Source organism: Branchiostoma lanceolatum, chromosome 7 (assembly GCF_035083965.1).
Source record: "Branchiostoma lanceolatum isolate klBraLanc5 chromosome 7, klBraLanc5.hap2, whole genome shotgun sequence".
NCBI lineage: Eukaryota > Metazoa > Chordata > Leptocardii > Amphioxiformes > Branchiostomatidae > Branchiostoma > Branchiostoma lanceolatum.
This window is the reverse complement of record NC_089728.1, coordinates 11968480-11993926: the sequence shown is the minus strand read 5'-3', so window position 1 is coordinate 11993926 and position 25447 is coordinate 11968480. Positions and strand designations below refer to the sequence as shown.

Sequence of the window (25447 nt, the reverse complement as noted above, 5' to 3'; positions counted from 1 at the left end):
ACACATGACATAGCTCCATAGGTTAAGATTAAGGAAAAAGATCCCCCTTTCTGTAATGCACTCTTGACACGGAAGACCGAACGGAATGTTGTATTTGCGCAATCGACGCTGACAAAGGCCAGCAAGCTGTGTCGACTGGTACGGACGATCGTCTGTCTTTGAAGAGACGTCGTGTTTTTGTTTACGAACGGAGACTTGTGACTGGAAAGAAGAAAATGGTAAGTCGTATTGATGTTGTCTACTCTAACGTTACATGGTTGTCTACTCATATAGCGCTATAGATCCTCATACAATGATACATAAATTTTAGCGCGGCGTAACGTTATAGCGGTAAGCAAATGCCGTCTACACTTCATTATTAGTACCAAGGAGGACGTTTTTGCTAGTACTAGTAGTAGTATACATTATGTCGTCTACCCTGGAAAGTCTGGTCACGTAAAGGAAATCTCGCGAAAGTAGCAGTGTCAAAGAAATGGATCAGCTAGTGGTTTTGTTTATGTAGTGTTGAAGATAATTTGTGGTTTAATTCCCAGAGGGTATCGTGCAATGACGTAACGTATCTATCACCCAATCACGTATCACCTTGCCAACAACACCCATCAGACGTTTCCTGACATCCTTTCTCTAGCCCAATCACATAACACGCATGTGACAACGCCCATTATATTTCAGAAGTTGATTTCAGAGAAATTTAAAAAATCTAGCATTGTTCAATTTCTATTGATTGCTACTTGAATCTGTTTGCATGATTAACATTAAATAATAACCATAACATATGTAGGATGGGTAAAAGAGAATCCAAACACAACCTCATACTGACATAAATGAATCCAAGGCCTGGACTCCCTATATAATGTCATTGCAATTGTTTGGGCTGCCTGGCAATGAATGGATAAAAACTAAACTTTGCCACTATGCAAACAGCCATTGTGCAACACATGCTAATGGCTAAGTACACATTAAGTGGTAAAGACCAAAGTACAACTTACTAAGCAAATACTGTTCCTTACTGTATTACAGTATTTGCTTAGTAAGTTGTACTTTGGTCTTTTTACTTAGTAGGTCAAAAGTTTAATGACTAAGCTATCCACATCTTTGCAGTTGTAACAGGCAAGCTCTTCTTCTTTGTAATGCTACATACACCGTTATCATTATCATTGAGGAATGTCCATGTTATTGCACATATAATTTGCATTGCTTTTAAGGGTAGACAAAGCTTAACGGTAAATTTAGGCAGGTTAGCAGCTCTTAACGATAAAATACTCATATACAGTCAAACCTGCCTATAGCGGTCACTCAAGGGACTGGCCAAAATCGACCGCTATGGACAGGTGGCCGCTCTATAGAAACGGTTGATTGATTACGAGCAATAAGTGGCCCATGTTTTCTGTACCCACTGAGAAACATTTATTCACATACATGTACAGTCAAACTTGGTCTACCGACCACTTCCACAAGACGACCATCGGCTCAAGATGACTGCTTTCGGTAGGTCCGGATTTTTCCACAAGCAAATTTAAGTCCAAGTCGATCCATCGATCCGCCCCCAATCAGGAGCACATGCGACCAAAATGTTGCCAAAGACAACCGTGTCATTTTCAATTGCGGGGCGACATCATTTATCAGCAAATAATTGCGGAATTTCACGGTAAAATCAGCCTGTTTGGGTCGGATTCCTTGCCGTGAGGAAAAACAACAGCTGCAAGATGGCGCTTGAGGTCATAGGGTCATGGGATAGTCTACTGTAATGTGGGTGCAGCTGCATTTGTGAGTTATGATTTTACTCTACAACAGATAGTACAAAATGTGAACTTATTTCGTCAAAGAAGTTCTTCGAATAAAGAGAACAGAGTATGCAAAGAATGGATGGTTTTATAACCTTTTTTTAGAGGATAAAAGGCGTCTGTCTTTTTTTTAACAAACTGCTCCCCCATGGTACTACTAGTGAAGTAACCCAAGTAAGCAAAGCGTCCCGCTAGGACCGCGCACCAAGACGCTCTTTTTGTCAAATTTCTGGCGTCTAGCGGTTTTGGAAATTCAAAACCAACACCAGGAGCAAAATAAAACCATGTACAACATTTTCATGGGTAACAATGCAGCTATAATGAATTTTTTTCCGCGGGGATTTGAAAGAAGGCTCCCGAATCTTGCGGCGACCATGCGCCGTGACCGTTATCGGCAGTGTTTCCAGACCCGCGGGACCGAAAATCGTGTGGCCGCGACCGCGTTGGACAGGTGACCGCTATAGCCTAATTCTTAATGCTTATGTCAATGGGAAAAATCCAAGGGACCGACAAAAAGTGACCACTATGGGCAGGTGGCCGCTATGCAAAGGTGACCGCTAATACAGGTTTGACTGTACTAGTATACACTGGGCATGATTTGGGCATATCAGTTTGTGAAACTAGGCTGCAGACACTGACACAACTGGATACTCTGTTTTAACTTTTTAAAAATCCTTAATATGACTATGCGATGGGAAGAATTTGTCAATGACACTTAACAATGAGTTCTGAATAGCAAATAAATTGCTAAGTAGAATTATGGCAGCAAATGATTACTGACCACACTTAGTTAAATGGATTAGAGCACACCACTATGATTAATTGAGAAAGGCATGCAGAACCTTGCTAGTATCTAAAAATATACTTGCTTGCTTCCTTCCAGCCTGGACATATGAATCGCTCCAAAGCCAGCAAGAAGATCCCTTTGGCATTATTTGGCCTGGGGAGGGCCGGCAACATCCACGCAGGAAATATCGAACGAAACCCCCACTGTCAGCTGAAGTACCTGGTGGATGAGGATGTGGAGAGATGCAATCGTTTTGTGGAGGAGTTTATGTCAGAGGCCATAGTTGTGAAAGCATCTGAAGCAAACGTTGTGTACAATGACCCTGAGTAAGTTATCATATAGTCACTTGCATTCTAATATAATAGTACTAAATCAAATGTTATGTTTAACTAATGTTACATGACATTGTCCTGTGTTGTCTTGTCATCCCTTGTAATAGCCATGGAGCTGCTGCTGAGTGCTTGCTGTTTGCCTGTTTCTTATTATCAGACTATGTTTTCCTCAGTATTCATTTCAGTCACTTGCCACACAGCCTTGTTGTCTACAATTTTATCTTTGTCTCCTTGACTAATTTAGCATACAGGGCATCGTGGTGGCCTCACCGACCTTTACGCACCCTGACATCTGCCTGAAGGCCCTGAAAGCTGGTGAGTACTGTGCTCTCTGTACTGCGTTGCGTTTAATTTGCATTCAAGTGTCTAGTAATTATAGTCAGGGGGTTGGATGTACAATTTTGCAGAGGCTGAGTTGAACATTTCTGTAAGAAACAATGATATTATATTTTCGAAAATGCCTGCCTGGCACAGTTTGAAGTCCTTTTGTTCGTTCTCACAGGTAAAGATGTCTTGTGTGAGAAGCCCATTGCTGCAGACATGAAGACAACTGCGCTTGTCTATGACGAGGCAGAGAAGCAGGGCAGGATCCTCTTGTGTGCCTTCAACAGGTGAGAAAGTGACTAGTTTCATCAGGGAAATGTCATTGACTGAGTAGCAAATTTTTATTCACAACCAAGGAAATGATAACAGCCAACGTTTCAATGACCGTCATCTTCTTTAGGGCGATAATGACTGTACAGGTGATGTTCCCAGCTAGTTCTAGCAGTGTCAATGAGGGATGGGAACCTGCATTGTATTACATTATGTAAGATTTCTTTACAGGACAAATGCACACTCTACCAATTCATTTTATTCAACCATACACTTTCTTCTGAAAACTATCAAGATCATGCCTGGGCCTGACTTATGAGGCTGTAAACTTGCACCTTTCTGAATGTAATTGTAATAGATCCACAAATCTTAACAGATGACATTGTGGTCATGGGACAATTAACATACAGAAGACAAAATAATTCCCTTCAAATCGCCATTCCTCCCTATAAGTGATAATAATCATGATCGTTGTTGTTTCTGTGCAGGAGGTTTGACCCAGCACTGCTGAATCTTGAGGAGCGGGTGAAGAAGGGAGAGGTTGGCCAAATCCACCGCTTCAAGACGTCCAGCAGAGACTCTCCCTTACCTTCTATTGAGTACCTGCGTATTTCAGGTAACTTCATGATGAGTATTTTAGAAGTGGAGTTAAGGAAGATGAAAATTACTGGTTGGGTGGAGAGGATGCTTACTCTAAGACAGTCAGAATGTATATTTGTATTTCACCAAACAGGTAAGTGAAATTATGTACGCTGCTTGTTTAAATGCTTTTATGGTTAGCTTTTGTTTGTTACCTGCTTTGTAACCATTTGCTTTGTGTTTGTTTTATATTTGTACAATTGATGTTTTTGTTATAGAAGCTAAAAAAACTCTATAATAATGCATGGTTTCCATACAGGTATTACCACCACAACATTTAGTGGAAATGTATTTTTAGATGACATTGAGACTGGCAGTCTTTGCACATTTTCCATGTATATCATGCAAACATTCCACACAATTAAAAGTTTTTGCTCTGCTAGTACCTTTGCCATACTTGGAAATGAATATGTTTTAGCCATTTGGTTGGTATTATTGCTCAATACTGAAGTAAGCTGACTAAACAATACTCTGGTTATTATAAATAATCTTGATGGAAATGATCGTTGGCAGAAAAGAAAATACTTGGACATTAATTGAAACTAAAAGAGCTTTTACAGCCAAACCAGGGATCATTTAACTGCAAATCTTTTATTTTTTGACAAAGATAACAAAATTTTGTGATTGGAATGGCAGTAATGTGTAGAAATTGATGTAAACAAGCATATGTGTGGGAAAACTGCATATTCTGACATAACTTCACAGTTTCAAGGGTTTCCCAGGTGGTACAAAACAGTTCTTGGTTATTTTACAACCAGCAAGGAGACAAACCACTTTTACTACAGACTTTTTCATGCTTCTCCAGGTCTCAAAGCTCCCTCATGACATTGACAATGTAACGGATATATGGATGGAACATTCATGACTCCACATTAAAGCTTTTCTAAACATTCCTGTCTCTTCATGTCTATGTCAGGTATCTATCATAGGTGAGTCAGCCGTCTTCAGGACTTCAACACCCTTCCAATGATGTGCATCCGAACTATGCTGTCATTTACCATGATAACGTTTTACTCCACAGCATCAAGGCGCACTGTTGCAAGGTAATTATTGTATGTATGAATGTCTTACACACTTCCAAGCTTCATTGGTTGCAGATTATTGTTGGATATGCAGGGACAATGTGTTGTGACACTGTTTCATGTGACACATTTAAGAAAAAAAAGTATTGTTGGACTTCTATGCTACATCAAATTATCAAATTTGTATGAAGGCACACATGTTTTATCTGTCAATATGTAACATATTTATTAGCCAAAGGCTAATTTTCTAATCACATTATCTGAAGAAATACTTCTGTATCACAAAACCGGAAGCAATGTGCATTTACTATTAAGACCACCCATTGTGGATGACAAAGAATGTAGTAGCTACCTGTTACCTTTAATGCCGTTGAGGTATATGACATTGTGCCTTTTTATACTGTGGATTTGATTCCCTTGTATTTTATACAATGATACATGTAACGTTGGGTAACATAAATTTGCGGGGTACTTAAATTCGCGATTTTTCGAAAACGGGTATTTAGGGATATGTGCTAGATGCAACATCAGTAAGGGACAGGCTTTTTAGCGAATGCCCACAAACGCCCACTCTGACGAAGTCCGCGCTGCACGAATCTAATTTGTTTTGCTCGGAATATGTTCAGGTTGTGCTCCCATTAATTAATCCTGAGTTTCAAGTCAATCCATCGATCCGAAGTTAGATTAAGCGAACTTGAAGATTCTTACCTGGCTTTTTAGCGAATGCCCAGCAAAAAAGGCTTTTTAGCGAATGCCCAGCAAAAAGGCTTTTTAGCGAATGCCCACTATATCAGCCAAAATATCGGCCATCGTGACACGGGCGCTAATAAATAAATCTAACACCATAAACATGTTCAACAAGTTGTCCCCTGAATGTGTACTCAGTTTCCGTGCTGTACACGCCTGTAAAGTCACTTTATTTTACGAAATACACGGCGTGGGAATCCACGGCCCCGGACGTAAAAATCCAATATGGCGGCTCATTTGCATATTTGGGACAGGTAACTAGCGGCCTCTACCCCGCGGGCCGCGCCGTGTATTTCGTAAAATAAAGTGACTTTACAGGCGTGTACAGCACAGAAACTGAGTACACATTCAGGGGATGACTTGTTGAACATGTTTATGGTGTTAGATTTAGCGCCCGTGTCACGATGGCCGATATTTTGGCTGATATAGTGGGCATTCGCTAAAAAGCCTTTTTTGCTGGGCATTCGCTAAAAAGCCAGGAAAGAATCTTCAAGTTCGCTTTATCTAACTTCGGCTCGATGGATTGACTTGAAACTCAGGATTAATTATTGGGAGCACAACCTGAACATATTCCGAGCATAACAAATTAGATTCGTGCAGCGCGGACTTCGTCAGAGTGGGCGTTTGTGGGCATTCGCTAAAAAGCCCATGTGCATCAGTAATACCGCTAGAAAGGCTTCGTGGGAGAATTATTCTATATAGTTGTTCGCTGGTTTATAAGACAAATGTCACATCCGCTTCCTGCTCAACACAATTATTTACAATACAACTTATTAGAATCTCTTTTGCTAACCTACAACTGGACTCTAAGTGTGATTAATCATCAAAACGCCTCTTTGTTGCTACAACCAATGGCTACGGCACTACGGTGAATTTTCCCGCCGCCATATTCGTTACCCAGAATCCTGCTATTCGGCAGACGACAAACGTTTCCGAGGAACACTTTTTGTCCAAATGTTGTGTGTGATATAGTGGACTGATGGCAATATTTTCCTCAAAGTTTGCTCTTAGCACAAGCAGAAACACATGGACATAATAGTATCACCATTTCTACGGCATCCAGCTAACGCCCCGATGAATAATGTACAAATTTCCATGACGGTGGGGGTGAACTTTGAGTGACGTTCTACCAACTCAACACACGGGTTGTTCCCGAAGGCCTGATGTTTGCGGTACAGCCGTTTTTTCGTGTATTTTTTTTACTTGGACACATCTATATCCATAGCACTCTCCTCAAGCCAAGGATGGAACGAATAGCTACTGTATAAAATGTAATTAGCGGTAAGATATTCAAGACGAATCTTCTCTCCCGAATTAATGTTCACACCTGTCCGACAGCACCGTCATTGTGCATGCGGCGGACGGTAGTTTCAAGTTGAAATATTATGGTGTCAGCACGACTAGAGACAAAATCTACCATATATATGATTAGTGCAAAGATTATGTACATGATACTGACAGAATAATAGAAAAAAGGATGGTTTATTGTTCTGCTAGATTGATTTCAGTCAACCATTATCGGAAAAATCCCGAATTTATGTTACCCAACGTTACTTTCAACTTCAGCTTGTAAGGTCTTTCTTGGACTGAAATATTCTGTGCTGTAAGTACATGTATGTTCTATCACTTACTAGCACAGATGAAGCAAAAGGACATTTTTTATGATGGTACTCATGAAATATACTAGTACTACTTATTACTAGCAGCAGTTGCTCTATTCCATTTAAAAATTATGGGGCGTACCAGAAAGTATTTAAAGATCCACTTGAAATTCAACATAGCATCACCACCTGTCTTTATGTCACATGTTGCTGAAGCTAACCCATCTTTAAACCACCTAAACTCTGGTTTGCCCCCAAACTTTTCAAATGGTGAAGCTTTTGTCATCTGAGTATGTCATACCTAATCTCTTTCCATGTCAATACAAACAAGAGACTTATAATTACAAAAAGAATCAAATTTTGCAGCTGGTTGTGAGGTGGCTGTGAAGTATCTATCTTCCGGTGAGAAGGACTGTCCAATTCCCAAGTCTTTGCCTGGAGAGTTAATATGTTGTGTTGTCTCCCCCTCTTCAGGTGGTATATTCCACGACTGTGCTGTACATGACATTGATGAATGCCTCTGGATCATGAAAGAACTGCCAACACAGGTAACCATGGTTACATACTTCAGACCAGAATGTATCCTTAGATACTGCATGTTTTTTTTCTTTTTAAAAGATTTAAGCATGTATCCTGACTGATATATATTTGAGTGATGTTCATTTGTTCTTTCGTTCAGACCCTTTTAATGCCTAGTTTCATTGTTGTTTTGGTAGTAGGGTACATTTGTACAGGGAGGGGTTGCTAGCTCTAATCCCCTTTCCCATATACTGTGCACCTCCTCAAATATATGGGAGCCCCGTTGGGTCCCTTCCGAAAGATGGGTACATCCCCAACTGAGATCTTTAGAAACTAGTTGGAACCAGAAGCTCAACTGTAAAGGCTGCTACCAGTTGAGCTATAGGGACATCCCATATGTTTTTAGTAAGACATTGGCCAAACATCTGAGCCAGACTCTCATCACAAGTTCAGACAAACTGACTGTAATTTCCCCACTGTCAGGTGCACACCATGGCTCACTGCTTCACCCCTGCCATTGCTGAGCTGGATGATGTTGACACTGTCTCCATCACCATGAAGTTTTCCAGTGGAGCCATTGCAAGCCTGGACCTGAGCCGCCTGTCTACCTATGGCTATGACCAAAGAACTGAGGTATAGACATGTGTTGGGGCTGACATTTATGTAGAGTCTCTCAAGAAGAATGTTAAGAGTGTGAGTGTGAGTGAGTGAATCCCTCTCATGACATAGTTATTTTTCCTTCCTTTTCGTGGGTAACATGTCTGAAATGTAGATGTAATAGATGCAGTGTTTTACAGGTTCATAGCCATACCAGAAAATTGATCATTTTTATAGTGTGAGCAAATATGCTTGTTTCACACTCATAGAATGCTAAAGAATGTCTTGCATGGAAGAAAGTTTACCCATGTTCCAATATAACCTCCTTGCATGTTCCAAACAGACAATTTGTCCAATATGTTACACTCTGACCATATAACCTCCTTGCTCTGACCCCACTGGGAAAGTGTTCAGTACATTGTAAATTACCCAAAAATCTTGAACCCTAATTTTTAACCAGCTATGGCACTACCCTAATTTTGTTGTTGTGTTGTGATTTCCAGGTGTATGGCTCCAAAGGTATGCTGATGAATCACAACACGTCCCCAACCGGCCTTCACCATTCCAACAGTAACGGGGAGACTGCACAGCCCATGTACTATTCCTTCCCACAGAGATACGCCGCCAGCTACCGAGGGGAACTGGTTCACTTCCTTAACCTCATTCAAGGTGCAGCCGTCTTTTTATCCTATGTGTAGCTGTAACATTGCGGGTAGGAAAGACGCTTGAAGTGTTACACTTGAAATTATGTCACCGTACCATTTATGAAAAGAAGCTTTAAAGAGGAAGATATTCAAGTTTACAATGGCACTGGGTGTGGTACTCATTTTCCAAGTTTCTACCACCAATTAGCTTCCATGCAAAGAAAGCAGTATTACTAATCCATATACAAGCCCTATAGGAAGAAAATTACAAACCTATATATGCCTTATAGGTAGAATTGAAGTTTCTGTTTGTTGCAAGGTATTTTGTAAGGAAGAACCTTTTGTTTTTTATACAAGGTAATGATTTAGTACTATTTCAGCTTCGTACAAAACCCAGAAGGTTCTGTAGGGCTATGATCTCAAGTTAATGTTGTCCATATTTGTAACCCCTGTAGGGTTGGAGGAGCCTCGTATCGTGAAGAAAGACACGTTGCTGAGCAGCCACATTGCTGAGGCCTGTGAAGAATCCCACAGGACAGGGCAAGCTGTGTCCCTGTCGTACAATCACCTGATGACATCTCCTAGTGCCCATGAGAAGGGGGCTGTGACTGAGGCTGGGTCTGTTCCAATGGAACAAGACACCAAAGCTGCTGCCACTGCTTAATGAGTGGTTTCTCTAGCCTCTGCGATGCTTTGTGTCGAAGATACCCTTAAGTTTGCTTTTGTGTTGTCAATGACTCAATGACTAAGGCAGGTGATCAAATGGACCATTGTACAATTAACAAAATGTATGGTGTGGCTTCCAGCATTTAGTAGGATTTGGGAAATGTGGAAAATTACATTTTCCCTGTCGCAATGTCTCTGGATAATTTATATATTTGATATATCAATGTATGAAATGATGTCATAGGAATTACTATATTTATTTGATCCAACACATGAAAGAGTACTTAAAATATGCATCAGTAAAATTGCCTAATAATGGTGACTTGGCCTATAGGATAGCTTCACACTGCAAGCTGTTAGAAAAAGATTTTTAAAATTAAAAAAAGATTAAAAAGACAGATTAACAATGTGATCATTTAGCCACAAGTTGGTGTCCATTTATTCCAACAAAAGCCAGCTTGAAAACTACCATCTATACATAATGTATCTGATGTAATTCCAATAAAGGTATCAAATTCCTGGTAGTGTGTATACTATATAGACACCCCAGCTGCTGGTCTCATCTTCATGTGATGAATCCAATAGTTTATTCTTTTGTAATTTCTTACCTAAACAAATTACCTCTTCAATATAAATTACATATAATTTATCAACAACTGCTGATTAATAGTTTAATATTTTATTGCAAATTCATGCCCGTAGGCTAATTGCATGTTGACAACAGTGTCGAAATACAAATGTACGGTAAAACAAAATAATAATGCATCAGTAGACTCTGAATGATCAGTGAATTTTGAATGTTTTATAGCATCAACAACATATTGCATTTGCCTCAATGATTTTTTTGTCTTTCAAACATTCTGTAATCAGTGTCTTTGAAAAGACATTCATGCTGATATGCAGGAGTTGTGGAAATAGTCCTTTCTGATCAGAAGTTAGATATATCAGAATGCTCCAAGTAGTTAAGGACTGTACATGTATGTGGAAACCATCTCACTCTGAATGGCTGTGATTTACTGGCTGTGAATTATATTAAGATAAATTAGATGGAAATGGTATAGGTACATACCTTAACTGGTATCTGAGTTGCTACTTAATGGATAACAAAGTGTACACAGCCAAAGGGTTGATACCTAGCCAACACTTTGGCGATCATCTGTAATCTTCCACAGGGCAATGGTAATTGGTTTAACTTCATACTGCACCAAAACGATCGTTGTTCACTCTTACACTCTGCTAATCTAACTACTAGTAATACGAAAAAAGGAAGTTATAGAATATTTTGATGTATAGAGAGAGTCAGATGAATCTATATTGAAAAGTGCTTGTTTATGACCACAGGAATCTTATTCCTAGATCAGAGAGCATTGGTGTATCTACTTTGCAGATCTCAGTCTATTAAACAACCTTGACACATCCTTAAAGCCCAATATTCTCATTTTTGATGCATTGTCATAAGTTAACATATATAGTTTAGAACAAAATGGCTGCGGAAATAAACAGACAAAGACACGTGTCAATCTTAACACACGTTGTAGATTGAGTCATGGCCCTGTTCTATGGCTTACAACTGTGGCTTCAGGCAATCTAAAATGACAGTGATCATAGGTATGGCAACACCGGCTGAAGCCTGGAGCTATTGCCAACTGACATAGCAAAATGTTTCTGGTGTGATTACGACACTTGACCAGATTTGGTCCCATCCATGTTACAGTGTTACCCGGGAAGCATCCAGGAAACAAGGAAAGGTTTTGCTTTTCATTTGAAAATTGTACATATCAGGATAAAGTTACGCTCATACATGGGCATCATTGGTAAACATCTCAGCATAGTACGCACAATGTAGATAAGCACACAGTGTCTGGCTTGTTATTACACATTGTTGCGTGTCAAATATCTTGAATGGAATTACCATGCGGATTCGTTATTGCATAAACGATTGCAACGTCAACACTAAGAAAACGATGTAACGTGACAGGTGAACAATGTCGCCCTAGGTGTGCTACAACGGCCCTGAGCCTAGCTTCAACGGCAATGCACCTGCCTGTGCTGCTACATGATTTGGCATTTTTCATGCGAATCCCTTACTCTTCCTCACATGCCTCCTTCGTCTAACGGGAGAGACTTATTAACATGTACGCCGGTTGAAGACGCCTGGAAGTAGACGGGATGCGCAGGGATGCGTAACGGCGATCATCGTAACGACCCGCCCGACTTAAGGTAAGGGACCTCGTGGTAGAGGTCTTGGTTTCTATCTTATTCAAGAGATTCCTTGCCCTTTCCAGAGCAAGAGAAGCGGGGGAAACAGGCCTGCTACTGGGAGTGTATCTCGGGGAAGCAGGCCTGCTATTGGCAGTGTATCTGTCAAGAGATGAAGACCTTCTACTATTGGACTCATCCTGACGAAGGCTAAACACTCTAGATGGGCGGGCCGTGTCGATGCGGTTGTACGGAAGAGGGGACGATGTCTCCTTCCTAGTCGCACCGTTGTCGAGAAGACTCGATAGCTTTGTGCGAAATTCGTCCCCTTCTCTTTTCACTTGGGTGTCTTCCCGGTAATTATGATAATCCCTCCTTCGTGAGGGATCCACCTCTTTTTTCTCGGCGTTCCGTTTGTTTTCTCGGGGGTCGATCCAGCATTTGTAATCTGCTGGGTTCCAGTCGGACGGTAGTTTCCTGTCCCGTTTGTCGTCCTCCTCCTCCTCTTCTTCTTTTTCATCGTCACTGACAACTTCGTCAAAATCTTTCAGTAAATCCTTCAACATCTTCACCTGGGGTGTGCGTCGACCGTGAGTGATGGTATAGATCTCTTTTGCCTGAAAATAAAGTACAAAATCAAACCATTGGATTGTCGGGGATGACAGCACACTCGATAGTGCATAAACACAAGACAAATCGTGAGTATTATTTCCATTTAAAAGTTACTGTAAGTTTCAGAGCGAAATCATTATTCATTCACACAACATATTTTCTCCAGCTATCAGGAATACCATTGAAACACGCCTACTCCCGATTCCATGATAAGCGGAAAGTGACTTCTCGAATGTTATTTACCAGGCGTGAATACAGCATGCCATATGCTGAAGGTTGTTTAATTTGTAGAGTGCTTGTTCTGTTTTGAAATCGCGTGCACACTACCATCCACAGCCTCACTCAGCGGCCATGATGATAGAAAACCACAATTGCTGAAATCCTTGTAGCAACTTTCATTGGCAATAAACACGGTCCCTGATAAGTATTTACCAAACTCTTTGGGGTTCTGAAAAACCAGTAAGAATTGACCAAATGTGGAGAACGGTAGAGGTATCAGCCGGTCATAGAGTTACATGCTTGCAACCCAGGACCAAATGTAGCTGAGTGGAAACTTCCTCTATCGTGGCAAGTTATTCATCCTATTTAGTGGCCAATAGTTACTTTACTTCAAAACCCCAAGGAGTCTCGTCCATGGTGTCCAAACATTTCTTCCGTTTAACTAGTCTAGCTTACTTGCCTTAAGGGCATGAAAACGCCCCTTCTCCTGGTCTCCTAAGTGAAAGTAAGCTTTGCCCAATTTGTGATGAAGATTGCCTTGGTCAGGCTCGTTAGGTTGGAGGTACAGGCTGAGAAGAAAGGCCAATCAGAGAGAGGAACGACAGGCATGAAATACGAGGAAGAGACTGACTAGAGAGAAGAGACGAAAAGTGACAAGAGGGCGAGCGGGGTAAGGAGGTAAAGCATGAAGGAATATGACCAAGTGTTGGAAATGAGCATACATCTAATAAGGAAACAAAAGGCTTGTCTTGTCACAGTCACTCACCTTAGTCCCCGTTCCAGCCTCAGTCCCCAGTCGATGGCCTGTCTCCACTCTCCCAGCCCGGCTGCCGCGTGAAACGCCCCGACAAGGATCCTGATGGTGTTCACGTTATCCTCGTGAAGGACCTTGTCAATCTCCAACAGGCAGTTCTGTCGAAACTGCAACTCGTATTCCAAGCCTGGTACAACGGTTAAGTCGGAAACATTGAGTGGAAGAGCTGTATCATCATCGCTGATAGTGGTCGTCTACTGCCTGGCATTCATCGCATTCTAGCCCAGGTTTGCTCTTCTGATCAATTCTATGCCAAATATCAAATACACATATTCGAGGATATAAGAGGAGCGGTAGTAGGCATTCGGTCTCACAAGACTATCAATAGTACATACTCTACATAATGCACTTAGGAGAAGCGGCACGGAGCTAGAATACTATAGGATCGCTCCCGGACTAGTCGCCACGTTAGGCAATTAACATCACTCTTTAGGATTTCATATGGAGTTCCATAATATTCAAAAGTCTTCCGTTACATTCGTTTTAGTCGTCCACCTCTTGTGAAGAAAAAAAATGATGATGAACCACAGAAGGATACCATTACACCATCTTCTCTCCTTGGTGACGACGTTGTCCGCGTACTCCACGGCGGTGTCGATCTTCTCATGAAATTCCTCGTCAAACTCATCGTGCTCGCACCGAGAGCATTTCTCGTAGATGGACCTAGATTCTGGGAAGACACAACACTTTGATATACGCGATTGCACGCACTGCGTGAAAGGAGTTAATTTCGGGACATATATTCCAATGTTTGCATACTTCCGTATTCGTTAGGTTTCCGATGATATTAGGTCACTGAAATCTCGCACAGTGGTTAAAAATAGCGATGGAACGGGGTCAGACGTATATTTTGTACCAAGTAGGCATTTCATAGTTTGTTTATCGAGTGTTGTGATAACCCGCGAATGTCAACAGAATGATGAATGGACGAATGTCCTGCAACGTGCCAGGTCTCTGACCGGTACTAACGTTACCTAGTTTGTTCGGTAGCTGAACCAATGCAACTCTGTAACTACAGCGTTTGTCACTCATATGGGCGAACTGCTGTGGTCGTTAAAAATGTTATCATCAAATCAGACCGTTAATCATCAAAGCCAAATGACTATATCGTCACTATTCTGTTAGATCTACTGATCGCACCATTTCTTTAAGTTGAATGCAACAGAATGCGCCACTCAGCATAGAGATGAGAAAATACCGAAGTGGGTACCTGGGTTAGGTAGCACCGGCCCTCCGCAGTTAGGGCACTTGGCAGTCCGCATTCTTAGATCCTTAAGAAGATGGAACACAATGTTACCAAAGCTTAAGACGCCAGTACTAGCATCAGCAAATTGTAAATCCAAATATCCATCCAACTGAGGAAAACGCATCTACAATAATAAGACACCAACAGACAAACTGGATAAATGACCTGATTAAATCAGAATGAGTCTGATCATACCCTCTCGTGATCGAGGCAGTCCGAACACTGACAGAAAAAGAAGTATTTCTCCATGAGGTCGTCTCTCCTGCGGTCTGTTGTCACCCCCTTCTGAACATAGGCATGAAATACCTGCAGAGCGAGATGAACACTCCATCAATTAGAGTTTAGAAAGTACTGCAACATACCTCAGGGATAATGAAAGGCACTCGGATGGAGATTCAAAGAAATTATGATTTTACAACAGTGCTTAGTAATTGGTACAGATAGAGAAGTTCATGGACTGACAAATGATGGCGTCATGTGTCAAATCTAACTAATCAATGACGAAATGGCACAGTTTGTTTAATGTGCTTATTTTTTTTTATACACAAGCTCTGTAGTTACCTCTTCCCCGGGTCCAACATGAGCGAATGTTCGAACCTCCATGTTGGGCCCTCGGAAAGTGGCGATGCTGTTGGACCTGCAGCTGTGATTGAGCATTGCCGCCCTGGTAGGAAATAGTAGAAGGTGTAAAACGACAACATTTTTCACTGTTTTCCACACTCTGTAACTTACAAGGTGTGGGATTAACAACAAGGAAATAAAAGGATACACAATCTCGGACATGACCAGTTTTCCGTTGCAAGGATATCGATAAAACGTTAGATGTTTGAAGCAAACATAATTGTATACTCACTGTGGGTAGACGCCCACTGCAATGTCCTTGAGTTCAGAATTACTGATTGCAAAACAATTGCTGGTCACCTTAGATAAGAAAGAAAACGTTCAAATCATAAAAACAAATATTTCTAAAATAAACAGGATTATACATCTCCAACATGGTTGTACTTCCACTGAGGAAATCTCAAATAGTGGGGAAATTCAAGCAAAGTGTGTTATCTCCAGATATCAACCTTCCATGGCTACCTGTGAAAACATCAAAACACTACACACACTCATTGATATGTTAACAACGCCTGTGCTGGAAGCATTACTTGTTCTTGATATGTCTTACCTTACCGAAGAGCCGTTGAAAATACGCCCAATTTGGTATGACGTCCTTGTCCACTATACGGGCAAGATGACCCAGCTGCGAATCCATACCAAAACTTCCTGCCAGGTCCTCCATATCTGTAATGTAACAAACATTTATTTCATAATAAATAAAAGGCAACATAAACCATGGCAGTATCCCGTGTAAAGAACGGAAATGAGCCAAAAACAGCCGAAGAAAAAGGAGAACCGGACACAAAACCGTTAAACTTACATGAGAGGGATAAAGCAATACTGTAAACAACAAATGGTTCTGAATAGACTCACGTGAACATAGGTCGTTCAGAGGGTCCAAGGGTCCCGTTTCCACCTTCCGAACGTGCTACAGTAACAGAATGATAAATTTTACATACGGAAAAAGATTTGTAGCACACACGGCATCAACCGAAATGCCGAAAATAGCAAATAACTTTTATCTATAACTAATAACTGATACATTCTATAAGCAAAGAGAAAGAAATGTGTGTCATTTACCTGCCTGTAGATGATCCGCCCTATAAGCCTGAGATGGTAGGGCATTAGCATCAGCTGCCGGTACCCGCGGCACTCACACTTGTGATCCAGCTCCGCCTTCTTCTGCAAGAGGTGCGGGGTGCATGTCAGTTACTCTGTTCTACACAAATGTCCTGGAAATTTATAATGATGTTTGGGTGGTGTTGAGTTGGTGTGAAGGTAAAAGAACCTAGCAAAATCATTATAGGGCAGATCTCGTTGTACGCAACCTTGTTCAAATTGTTCTTGTTCGATTGTTGCCATTACGGCACGGTGTTGAAACAACTTATCAAGAAGCATCTGACGCCAACAAAGACAGAAATCTCTTTATAATGAAATCTTGAAATCTAGAAAGAAAGATTATCAGACAAAAGTCACTTTATACTTTATACATGTACTAGACATTGACGGTCTACTCTACCCTTACGGTAAAGGAGAGGCAAGGTGGTCCTATCCTACCTGGCATTGTTTGTTGCAGTATCTGGCAGTGGTGCATCCTGGGCAGACCAGCAACTTTTCATCTTGCCTGAGAGAGGAGAGGGCATTGAGTATCTTTCTGTATCCAAGAGCAAATTTCTTTTGTGAACGTATACAATTAGTCTACGACGTCGACTTTCCCTCTGATAGACAGTTCCTTAACATGAATGATTCTCCAGCAATTTACACTCCGCAGTATATAGATAGCTGTCCATAACACATGATGGCGCCTACTTACAACATGATCATGACCATCTCATGTTGCTGAAGGAAATAAGATTCAGAAAATGATCTTTGTGAAGTAGTTAATGTTGGGACCCTTACAGCGTTTCGTTACATCAGAAAGGCCGGCATATAACAGAGAAATTGTTACAAATATACACGCGGTAATCTTAATAACAATGTGGCATTCTCATCAGAATATGGTGTAAAGTGAGGATCACGACGTTAGTATATCACTTGTGTACATTGTTAACGAACCATCATAGCCATCTCTATATGATAAAGGTCAAAATCGTTCGTGAGGCATGCAGGCTAGTTATATCTGACCTGATCACGACATTATCACGTGTAGTACAAGCCATGAAATCTTACACCACGTATCCGGTTATAGGTGGTAACAAGGTTGAATGGTAGATATCCATGAAATGATTTATGACTGTACTATATTTAAGAAAAACAGGCTAGAACCACGTCATGTTGTCCAGATTGATGGCACATACACTATCTATATATATATCCTTTCATTGCACATTTATAGTTGTACGTTCCGTCATGTATAGTTACATTGAGTATCCATTGCAAAGTTTTAGCCCAGGATAGTGGCATATTCCGCGATAAACGTATTTATGTGCCTTTGGTCAACAATAACGAATGCAAACGATCTACAATGACAACGTTGAGGAGTATCTGTGCAGAAGATCATTGACAAGTAACGTATGCAGCATTAAAGCTATACTTCATCTCTCTGGGTTTCTGGTCCTGGCGTGATCCCTTGACCGGAATGACGGGTCACAGAAACTATGTTTATGTTGTCTATGTTTATGCTGATAAATTTATCTCAAGGACTCTACTATTTCACACTGAAGATGAATATATGACTTTCTCATGTATTGTTGCAGGAAAGAGAGTGAGAACTGAAGTTCCTGATTAATCGATTAGGTACTGGCTACTGGCAGCGCTGGGCATCCACCAAGCGTCTAAATACCAAGGTATTTCTACGGCTAAAGAGAGGGCCAACAACAAGGGAATTGCCTGAACCCCCAGACGTTCAAAGACCCCTCGAATGTTCCTTTGCAACCTCATGGTCCAATCATGTCTGTGATCCACATATCACCAGTCTCTCTTATCGCTGATTATCCAAATATAGAACGGACACACACATATATACCATCTGGCTAAAGATTGTGTTGCCAAGGAGCCGGTATTATACATAACAGCAAGGCAAGTTTGATATAGCGTCCCCAGAGAGCCTGTTGTTCTGGTCCTTGAAGTTGTGTGTTCGTCGGAGAATCGTTTGACATTCCCCCTTGTCCCAGCCAGTGGTTTGTGATATATGACCTGGCTGTATCCGGGGTCACCTCCTTCTGATGGATCAAAAGCTAAATACTTTCTTCCTCCTGTCTTTCCCAACAATGCCAAAGTATTGTCTTATCTAAACGTGTCATCAGAAATTGTACAATACATAGAACCTACATGCGGGTACGTTGTAATTGAATAGCAACCATGTTTGTATGTTTATACTTGCGTTCATCGATCACCGCCGGTACATTTTAATACATAGAACATACATCTATATGATTTCAGTCCAAATCCCAGTATGTTAAAACCGGCATTAAATAGAGCTCAATAGATCCAACAACAACGGGCTGTGAGAGCACGTACCTTTCCTCCGCCAGGCAGTAGTGGCAATGGTTCTCCTCTTCACCATTCAGCAGGGCGTAACAGTAAGGGCGCTCGGAGATGATCAGCGTGCCCGGCTCGAGCCCTTTTCCGGACCTAGACGCCCTCAGACCCCTTCCCTTCCCGGGCTCCAGGAAAATCTCGACGTGGTGTCGGACCATGGTCGCCTCCTGTACCGGGTACCCGTCCGGTCGGCTCGGAGCTGCAGCCCGGAGAAGGGCGGGGGGAGCTGTGTTGCCTGAGATGGCCCGGAGCGGCCGTCACCTGATACTGTAGGAACGCACGAGCCGGGGGATATCTGCGGGCTTTATGACACTATATAAAAGCCCAATCAGTGGAAAACAATGCATGGTATTTCATTCCTTCATTACCAGTATCAAGAAGGGAGTTCGATTGATGTGATTTGTATACTTGAGAGTTAAGACTCAGACTTGAGTATGCTAGGACCTGTTCGTTTATTACACTAGTCATTTGGTTTTGGTCGAGATCATTGCTTTGTTCTTAAATGGTCACACTTAAATCAACTGAAACTTCGATGGCCCTATTGAATGGACAAAAGGGGTATTATTCAGAAACTTTAGATACAAACAGCAACCACCAAAAAGTTATCAGTCGGGTATGTATACATCACTTTCGGAGCCACCAAGACAAGGGTTTTAGGGATGAAAGAATATCCTTAATAGTTAAATCCAGATTATAAAACGGCAGTAACAGTAGCTGTGAGTAGTGGACTAGAATAGCTGCGTGGGCCAAATAAGTTTCTCCTCCCTCAATAGATAGAATATGTCCTGAAAGTATAGCCGTGGGCTGATATCAATGTTTTGATACCAAATGATACTTCCGTGACTCCACCTCCGTGCATTTTCCTTCTCGGATGTCTGGGTGGGTAGGGGTGTACGGAGAAGGCTGAGGATCAGACGCGTAATTTTAGTTCCGCGAAATGCCAGACTTGCCCTTAAGCCCGATGACAGAAAGCGTCGACAGGAATTAGCTTAATCAGGATAAATTGATACCACAGTCCCCCGTGGGCGCGCCGTGCACAGAACGGGGGAGCACTGGGCCAGCCCCGGGAGCGGCCGGCCAGAAGATTACATAATGTTTGGCACAGAAACCATTTTTCCAAGATAACTCACTGCGGGACAGCAGTCTTTACGATGCGTGATAACCGGTTTGGAGCTAGCTATGAATGTGTTGATGAAGTACTTAAAATGGCCAGGCGCCTGCTGTCGATATCATTACACCAAAATATCACTATTTATTATTGCTTTAAGTTAAACTATCAGAATGTATCCAATGCGTGGCTCTCGCCAAAACGGCGCCTGTCAGAAGAACTCCGACCGCTGGACTGAAACTCGTCATCCCTCCCTGAAGCTGAAGAAAGATTGCTATGCCATGTTACATCACCACTGAACAACGCACACACATTCCACTTAAAAAGTGAACCGTGCTGCTGTTATAAACTGATCGGTTGCACTGTTTATTTATAGATACATCTCGTATTTTTAAAATCATAACTCGTAAAGAGGTATGATGAAAGGGCCTGAGATTTGACAAGCTCTATGTGACCACAGATTAATATTCATCAATGCACGAATTTATGCCCGTGAGCCTCGTCAGAGCAGATCATGACCCCATGCGCGGCAGACGATTAAATATGATCCTGTTGGGGCGTGCACACGCGGCACCCCACAGTTCTAGTCCCCCACACTGGGAACGATTACCCACAACAGCTGGGTGTCCGGAACATGGAGGATATGACGCTCGTACCCAGGGAGGTCAAGAATTGTCGAGCTAGGGATTTTTGATAAACGCTAGCCTGCTGTGCAAAATGTCACTTTATTTCATTTCACGTGGTTCATACTCACTAGCACTGCAAAGATGGGAGGGAAGGAAGGGTCGACGAGTGAGTGTCCATATATGGAAGAGACCTGTACGATAACAGTATGGGTATGCGGAGAACGATGCCCCCAACCTGGAATGACATACAAGACATACAAATCCCGCCAACTTGTCTGGCTAATTTTTCGTGGTGTTTATCTGCAGTATGCAACGTGGCAATTTTTAGGTATCTATGCCAAGTATGTTGTTTTCTTTTGAATGATATTAAGGCTATAAAAGTATAAGCCCTCTAAGTCTTAGAAGACTTAGAAGACTTAGAAGTCAAAGATTTGTGAGCCTCTCCTGCAGTGCCATTTCTGACCGCCGGGAAATTTTACTCAACGACTGGAATGTATTTCGATACATGTGAATGCTAGAATGGACATAAAACCTCATAAATGAATGCTATATTCAGTACAGATAGCGTTAACTATTCGAAAAGCAGGTCAGACACATAGTGTCACCATACAGGAAGGAATTATGTGTTGAGGACGAACGGAATGTTCATGAACTGAATGTTCATATGGTGGCTACCGGCAGGACGGACCCTCCACAGAATATCCTGGACCGGATTTGCCAATCCCCCTATAGTTAGGCTCGGTTCTGACAAAAAACAACATTTGTAGTCAAGGTTTGAAATTATATCAACATTTATCCTACACACTAGACGCATCACACAGTCACCACATCACCAGACAATGGGAATAGATGTAACGTCGCACTCTGTGCACATCAGCTTTATGCCTATAATTTCTGCCACGGCAGCAACTCTGGGAATATGGAACCGCACTTAATACCATTCTGACCCATCAAAGTTCAGCGCGTGTCAAGGCGCGCTGGCCCCACGTGGGAATCACGTGAACGATTCCGTCGCCGCGTAGTTGATCCCATTCCGGCACTTTTACTGACTGAGCACATTAGTTATTGTGATGGCATACATTCCATATTTGCAGAAATGACAAGGACGCTGAGTGCACTGTGAGTAACAGGAAGAGATGTATCTATGCCTATTGAATTGATATCAAGTGGGTTAACCACCAAGGGACGAACCAGAATGGATGCTTGATGGGTGTATACCCGAGTTTTGTTTTGCGGTACGACATTGTTTTAACAATTTCGTTTGTGCGAAGTTTCATTATTTCAAACCTTTCATACCTAGCTAATCCTTCAAAGTGTCCCTCCCACATGGTCATTTCTGCTTAGTCCCTACGATATGACAATGCACCAGAGCACTTAATGCTGACCCCTCAAGTGGTGAGTCATTAAGTGGCAAACATTGCACGTCAGCTGGAATCTAGACCTTAAACCTTGGACTCTGCCTTGGTTTCCCCGCAGAGTGTGCTAAAAGGTTTAAGTCAGACCCTCCACTTCAGGTAACTCCCCATAGATCAGTCACGTGTGATGATGTCGATGTGTCAAACGTTCTCAGAACACGTCATCTCGTAGTTTTCATGTCAGAGCAAACTTGTAAATTTCATGAAATTAAAAGTCACGAAGTTCCAAAATGTGTTGTTGTGGTGTGGTTTTCTGCAGTCGATTAGATTTTATCAAAGTCATACAAGACAAATGTCAGACTTGTGTTGCTAATCAGCCTTGCCGTCGTCTTTTTGGGTATATTTGTCGACGAGGAAGCGTAAGAACATCACGGCGTAACTTCCGTAGACGACGACGGACACCAGACTGACGAGAACACCGGCAGAGCACTGTCCACCATGGAGAACGATCCAGAGCGCCCAGGCGTTAAAGGCACAGCCACTCAGGTGTTGGAGGATCTGTACCACCGTGATGCAGACGGCGAAGGCTTCTGGTAAGACTACTGTGGCTGCCCGGAGAGTGAAGTAGGCGTACATGGGTGCGTGGATGCCGTAGTTCATGGCCAATGAGAAGAGTCCCGGACCATGCATGTGGGCATACGCATATGAAGTATACACCAGGGTAGAGGCGTGGTGGTACCAGTGCAAGGTGCGAAGTTTTCGCTTACGTATGACAAGGAAGAAAGTGTCGCCAAGTTCGAAGACTTTACTGAATGCGAACAGAAATGTCCAGAAACCGATCAAGTCGTCGTGGTAGAAAGAAGAGTCGCAGACGGTGTACCTGATGCCGTGCTGATACAGCCTGGAGGCGACCTCCCTGTTGGAATGTAGGGCTCCCATGGTGCTGAACACGGCCAGGACAGAGTTCCAAGCTGTCAGCAGCGGGCGAAGGTCGAGCCTCCCTCGGTTCTTCATATACCTTCTCCCAAAGAACACCGCCAACAGGTAAGCGGAGGCGCAGGGGATCGTCACTCCCCAGTTCCTGGACATCCACAGCTGAGCGGCCTCGGCGTTGAACGGCCACAAAGAGGGAAGAACATCGTCATAACGAATAGTAGAAGTTTCCGCCATTGCTGAAGAGTATCCTTCAACCTTATCGAGTGGAGCAAAGTCAGCGAGTGCGTGCAGGATTCCGTCCTTGAGTACCACCAGCACTACTCGAACTCTGGACGACGCCAGGTTGCTAAATTTATTCTTCCAGCTATGAGAATAGCGCAATGTTAGATAATGATCCTTAATGGGAGGCGCAAACAAAGGTGTTTGCACCTGTTAAACACCTTGTCAGGGAAGACAGCGGTCTCTACTTAGCCCCGATATCGACCAAACGTAAGAAAGTGGAGAAAGGTGTCAGAACCAAGAAGACTCACTTTGGGCGTTCTTCTTTTGGTCACAAATCCTTGAACATTGTCCATTTTTCAAGCATCTGGAAACTTAACAAGTAGAAATGTGATTTTGTCATGTAAAGTGTAGAAAGCCAAGGGTCAAACACTTCAAGTTCTTACAAACAATTTGACTGATGCGGAGTGCTGCTGGGTAACGCAGCCATTGGCCAGAATTGACAGCGCATCCGGATAGAACTGGCTGATAACCGGTAACAATGTAAGCACGCTTTTGTCTCTACCACACCAGATCCGTTACATGATATAGTCATGGCTGCTGCGTTCAAAGTCGAGTTCATCTACTGAACTACTTCTCCATTGCGTTACATGATCGATGGTATTTTAGCCGATCACTCCAAATCACCAATTTTTGAGGACGCCACTAAGACACAAACAAACCTCACAACTGCCGACTCACTGATCAATTTCTTAGTCATGACGATGCTGAAAGTACAGAAACCACACGCCCCCTGTGTGGAATGAAAGAATTCTATGCAGGATAAACGTCCATTAAAAATCTTGGCACAGTACAGTTATAGTGCTGATTACAAATCTTCTGTGGAGAATCAGGCATTGATGAAGCTAAAACTAGTATTTGAGTAAGTCTCTTGTTACAATAATGTTAAGCACTGTCCTTGTGACATGTTTGTTTCCTATGTCTCTATCACATGCATGTTTCACACGCCCGCGCACTTACAATTAGCTTTCGGGCATGTATTTGCGAATAAACTTTCATTAATGATATTGATTCATGATCCATGATAAAGATCCTTAGTCCTGTCCCATGGAATTACAGAAATTGAAGGGGGTTCATCTAACTACATCGTCCTGATAAATGTGCCCAAGTCCTGCAATTGTTGTTTTATGGGCTTTTTGAGAAACCCAGGAACAATGTTTAGGTTAGCGTCATTAAACACCAAGTTTCCACATAGAACGCCCCCCCCCCACACACACAGACATACACTTAAATTACCGCTAAAGGTGCATATGCTCTTAAAGATGAAGGTCCTCATAAATCATCTCAGACCCCCGTGACTCTTACATCCTTGCGGGGAAGAAGCGGTTCAGAAGAGACCGCGGCACTGGGACTGCAGCCAAGATCTGCCCCTAAAGAATGTTGCGAAAATTTGTCAAAGTCATATCACTAGGCTTTGTGGAGGGGAGGTCATTGTATTACAAATCTAACGACAGAGAGCTCTCAAAAGAAGCCCGAGAAGGGTTATGAGACTTCGTTCTGAAAAAAACACACACACGAGAAAGCCATTGTCTAAGAACGGCTTACAGTCAATCAATAAATCAATGGAAACTCCTTCTAATAATCCGTTTCTTTCCGCATGTCATAATTGGGCAGCAAATTAAACTCATGCTCCATTGCTTTGTTGTACTGGATTTACATATATAGCAGTATATAGCAATATATACTATTCAATCATTCACACATGTTGTAGAGGGTGTCCGGCTTCGGGGGAAGAACTACTCGGGGGAAGAGGTGTGTGAACCTCTTAGAGGGAGCGCAGCGTATTCTCATTACCCTCCGCTTGGCTATACACGTCGCTCGGGTAACAATGCTGCTGCTTTGATTTGTACCAAGAAGATGCCGTCGACATCAACTACGGGTTGTGGCAGACCAATCGACCATCACACTCCATTTCTCTCAGTATCCCTCCGCACGCGCCGGGACAGCACGGGCCATTAAAACGCGGGATCAGTTCACACAAACTACACATTGAAAAAGGCAGACATAACCGCATTCCTTCGGAGCATAGGGCTTGCCA

The 25447-nt window shown here is 42.4% G+C and overlaps 2 protein-coding genes and 1 pseudogene across 3 annotated transcripts; 1 reads left to right on the top strand and 2 right to left on the bottom strand.

The window, feature by feature from the left end:
* The first annotated feature begins 63 nt into the window (after positions 1-63).
* On the top strand, positions 64-11356 carry LOC136439338 (uncharacterized oxidoreductase YrbE-like). Its single transcript, XM_066434711.1, has 9 exons — positions 64-218; positions 2668-2897; positions 3148-3218; positions 3406-3514; positions 3986-4113; positions 7981-8054; positions 8509-8658; positions 9126-9291; positions 9722-11356. Exons 1-9 carry the CDS (start codon positions 216-218, stop codon positions 9928-9930), a joined length of 1140 nt encoding a protein of 379 aa, XP_066290808.1. The 5' UTR covers positions 64-215; the 3' UTR covers positions 9931-11356.
* A 92-nt stretch (positions 11357-11448) lies between these two features.
* LOC136439337 (N-lysine methyltransferase SMYD2-like) lies at positions 11449-19387 on the bottom strand. Of its 2 annotated transcripts, XM_066434709.1 has the most exons (13): positions 19085-19386; positions 17183-17249; positions 16706-16807; positions 16499-16553; positions 16194-16309; positions 15876-15943; positions 15584-15686; positions 15218-15328; positions 14987-15047; positions 14315-14446; positions 13729-13903; positions 13423-13531; positions 11449-12748 (listed from the first exon to the last, which is right to left on the bottom strand). In XM_066434709.1, exons 1-13 carry the CDS (start codon positions 19261-19263, stop codon positions 12044-12046), a joined length of 1983 nt encoding a protein of 660 aa, XP_066290806.1. In that variant the 5' UTR covers positions 19264-19386; the 3' UTR covers positions 11449-12043. The 2 variants fall into 2 exon arrangements, with proteins under 2 accessions (XP_066290806.1, XP_066290807.1); XM_066434710.1 differs by lacking the exon at positions 13423-13531 and having other exon boundaries at positions 12589-12748; positions 19085-19387.
* A 2255-nt stretch (positions 19388-21642) lies between these two features.
* LOC136438423 (very long chain fatty acid elongase 6 pseudogene) lies at positions 21643-23423 on the bottom strand (annotated as a pseudogene).
* Positions 23424-25447: the final 2024 nt, after the last annotated feature.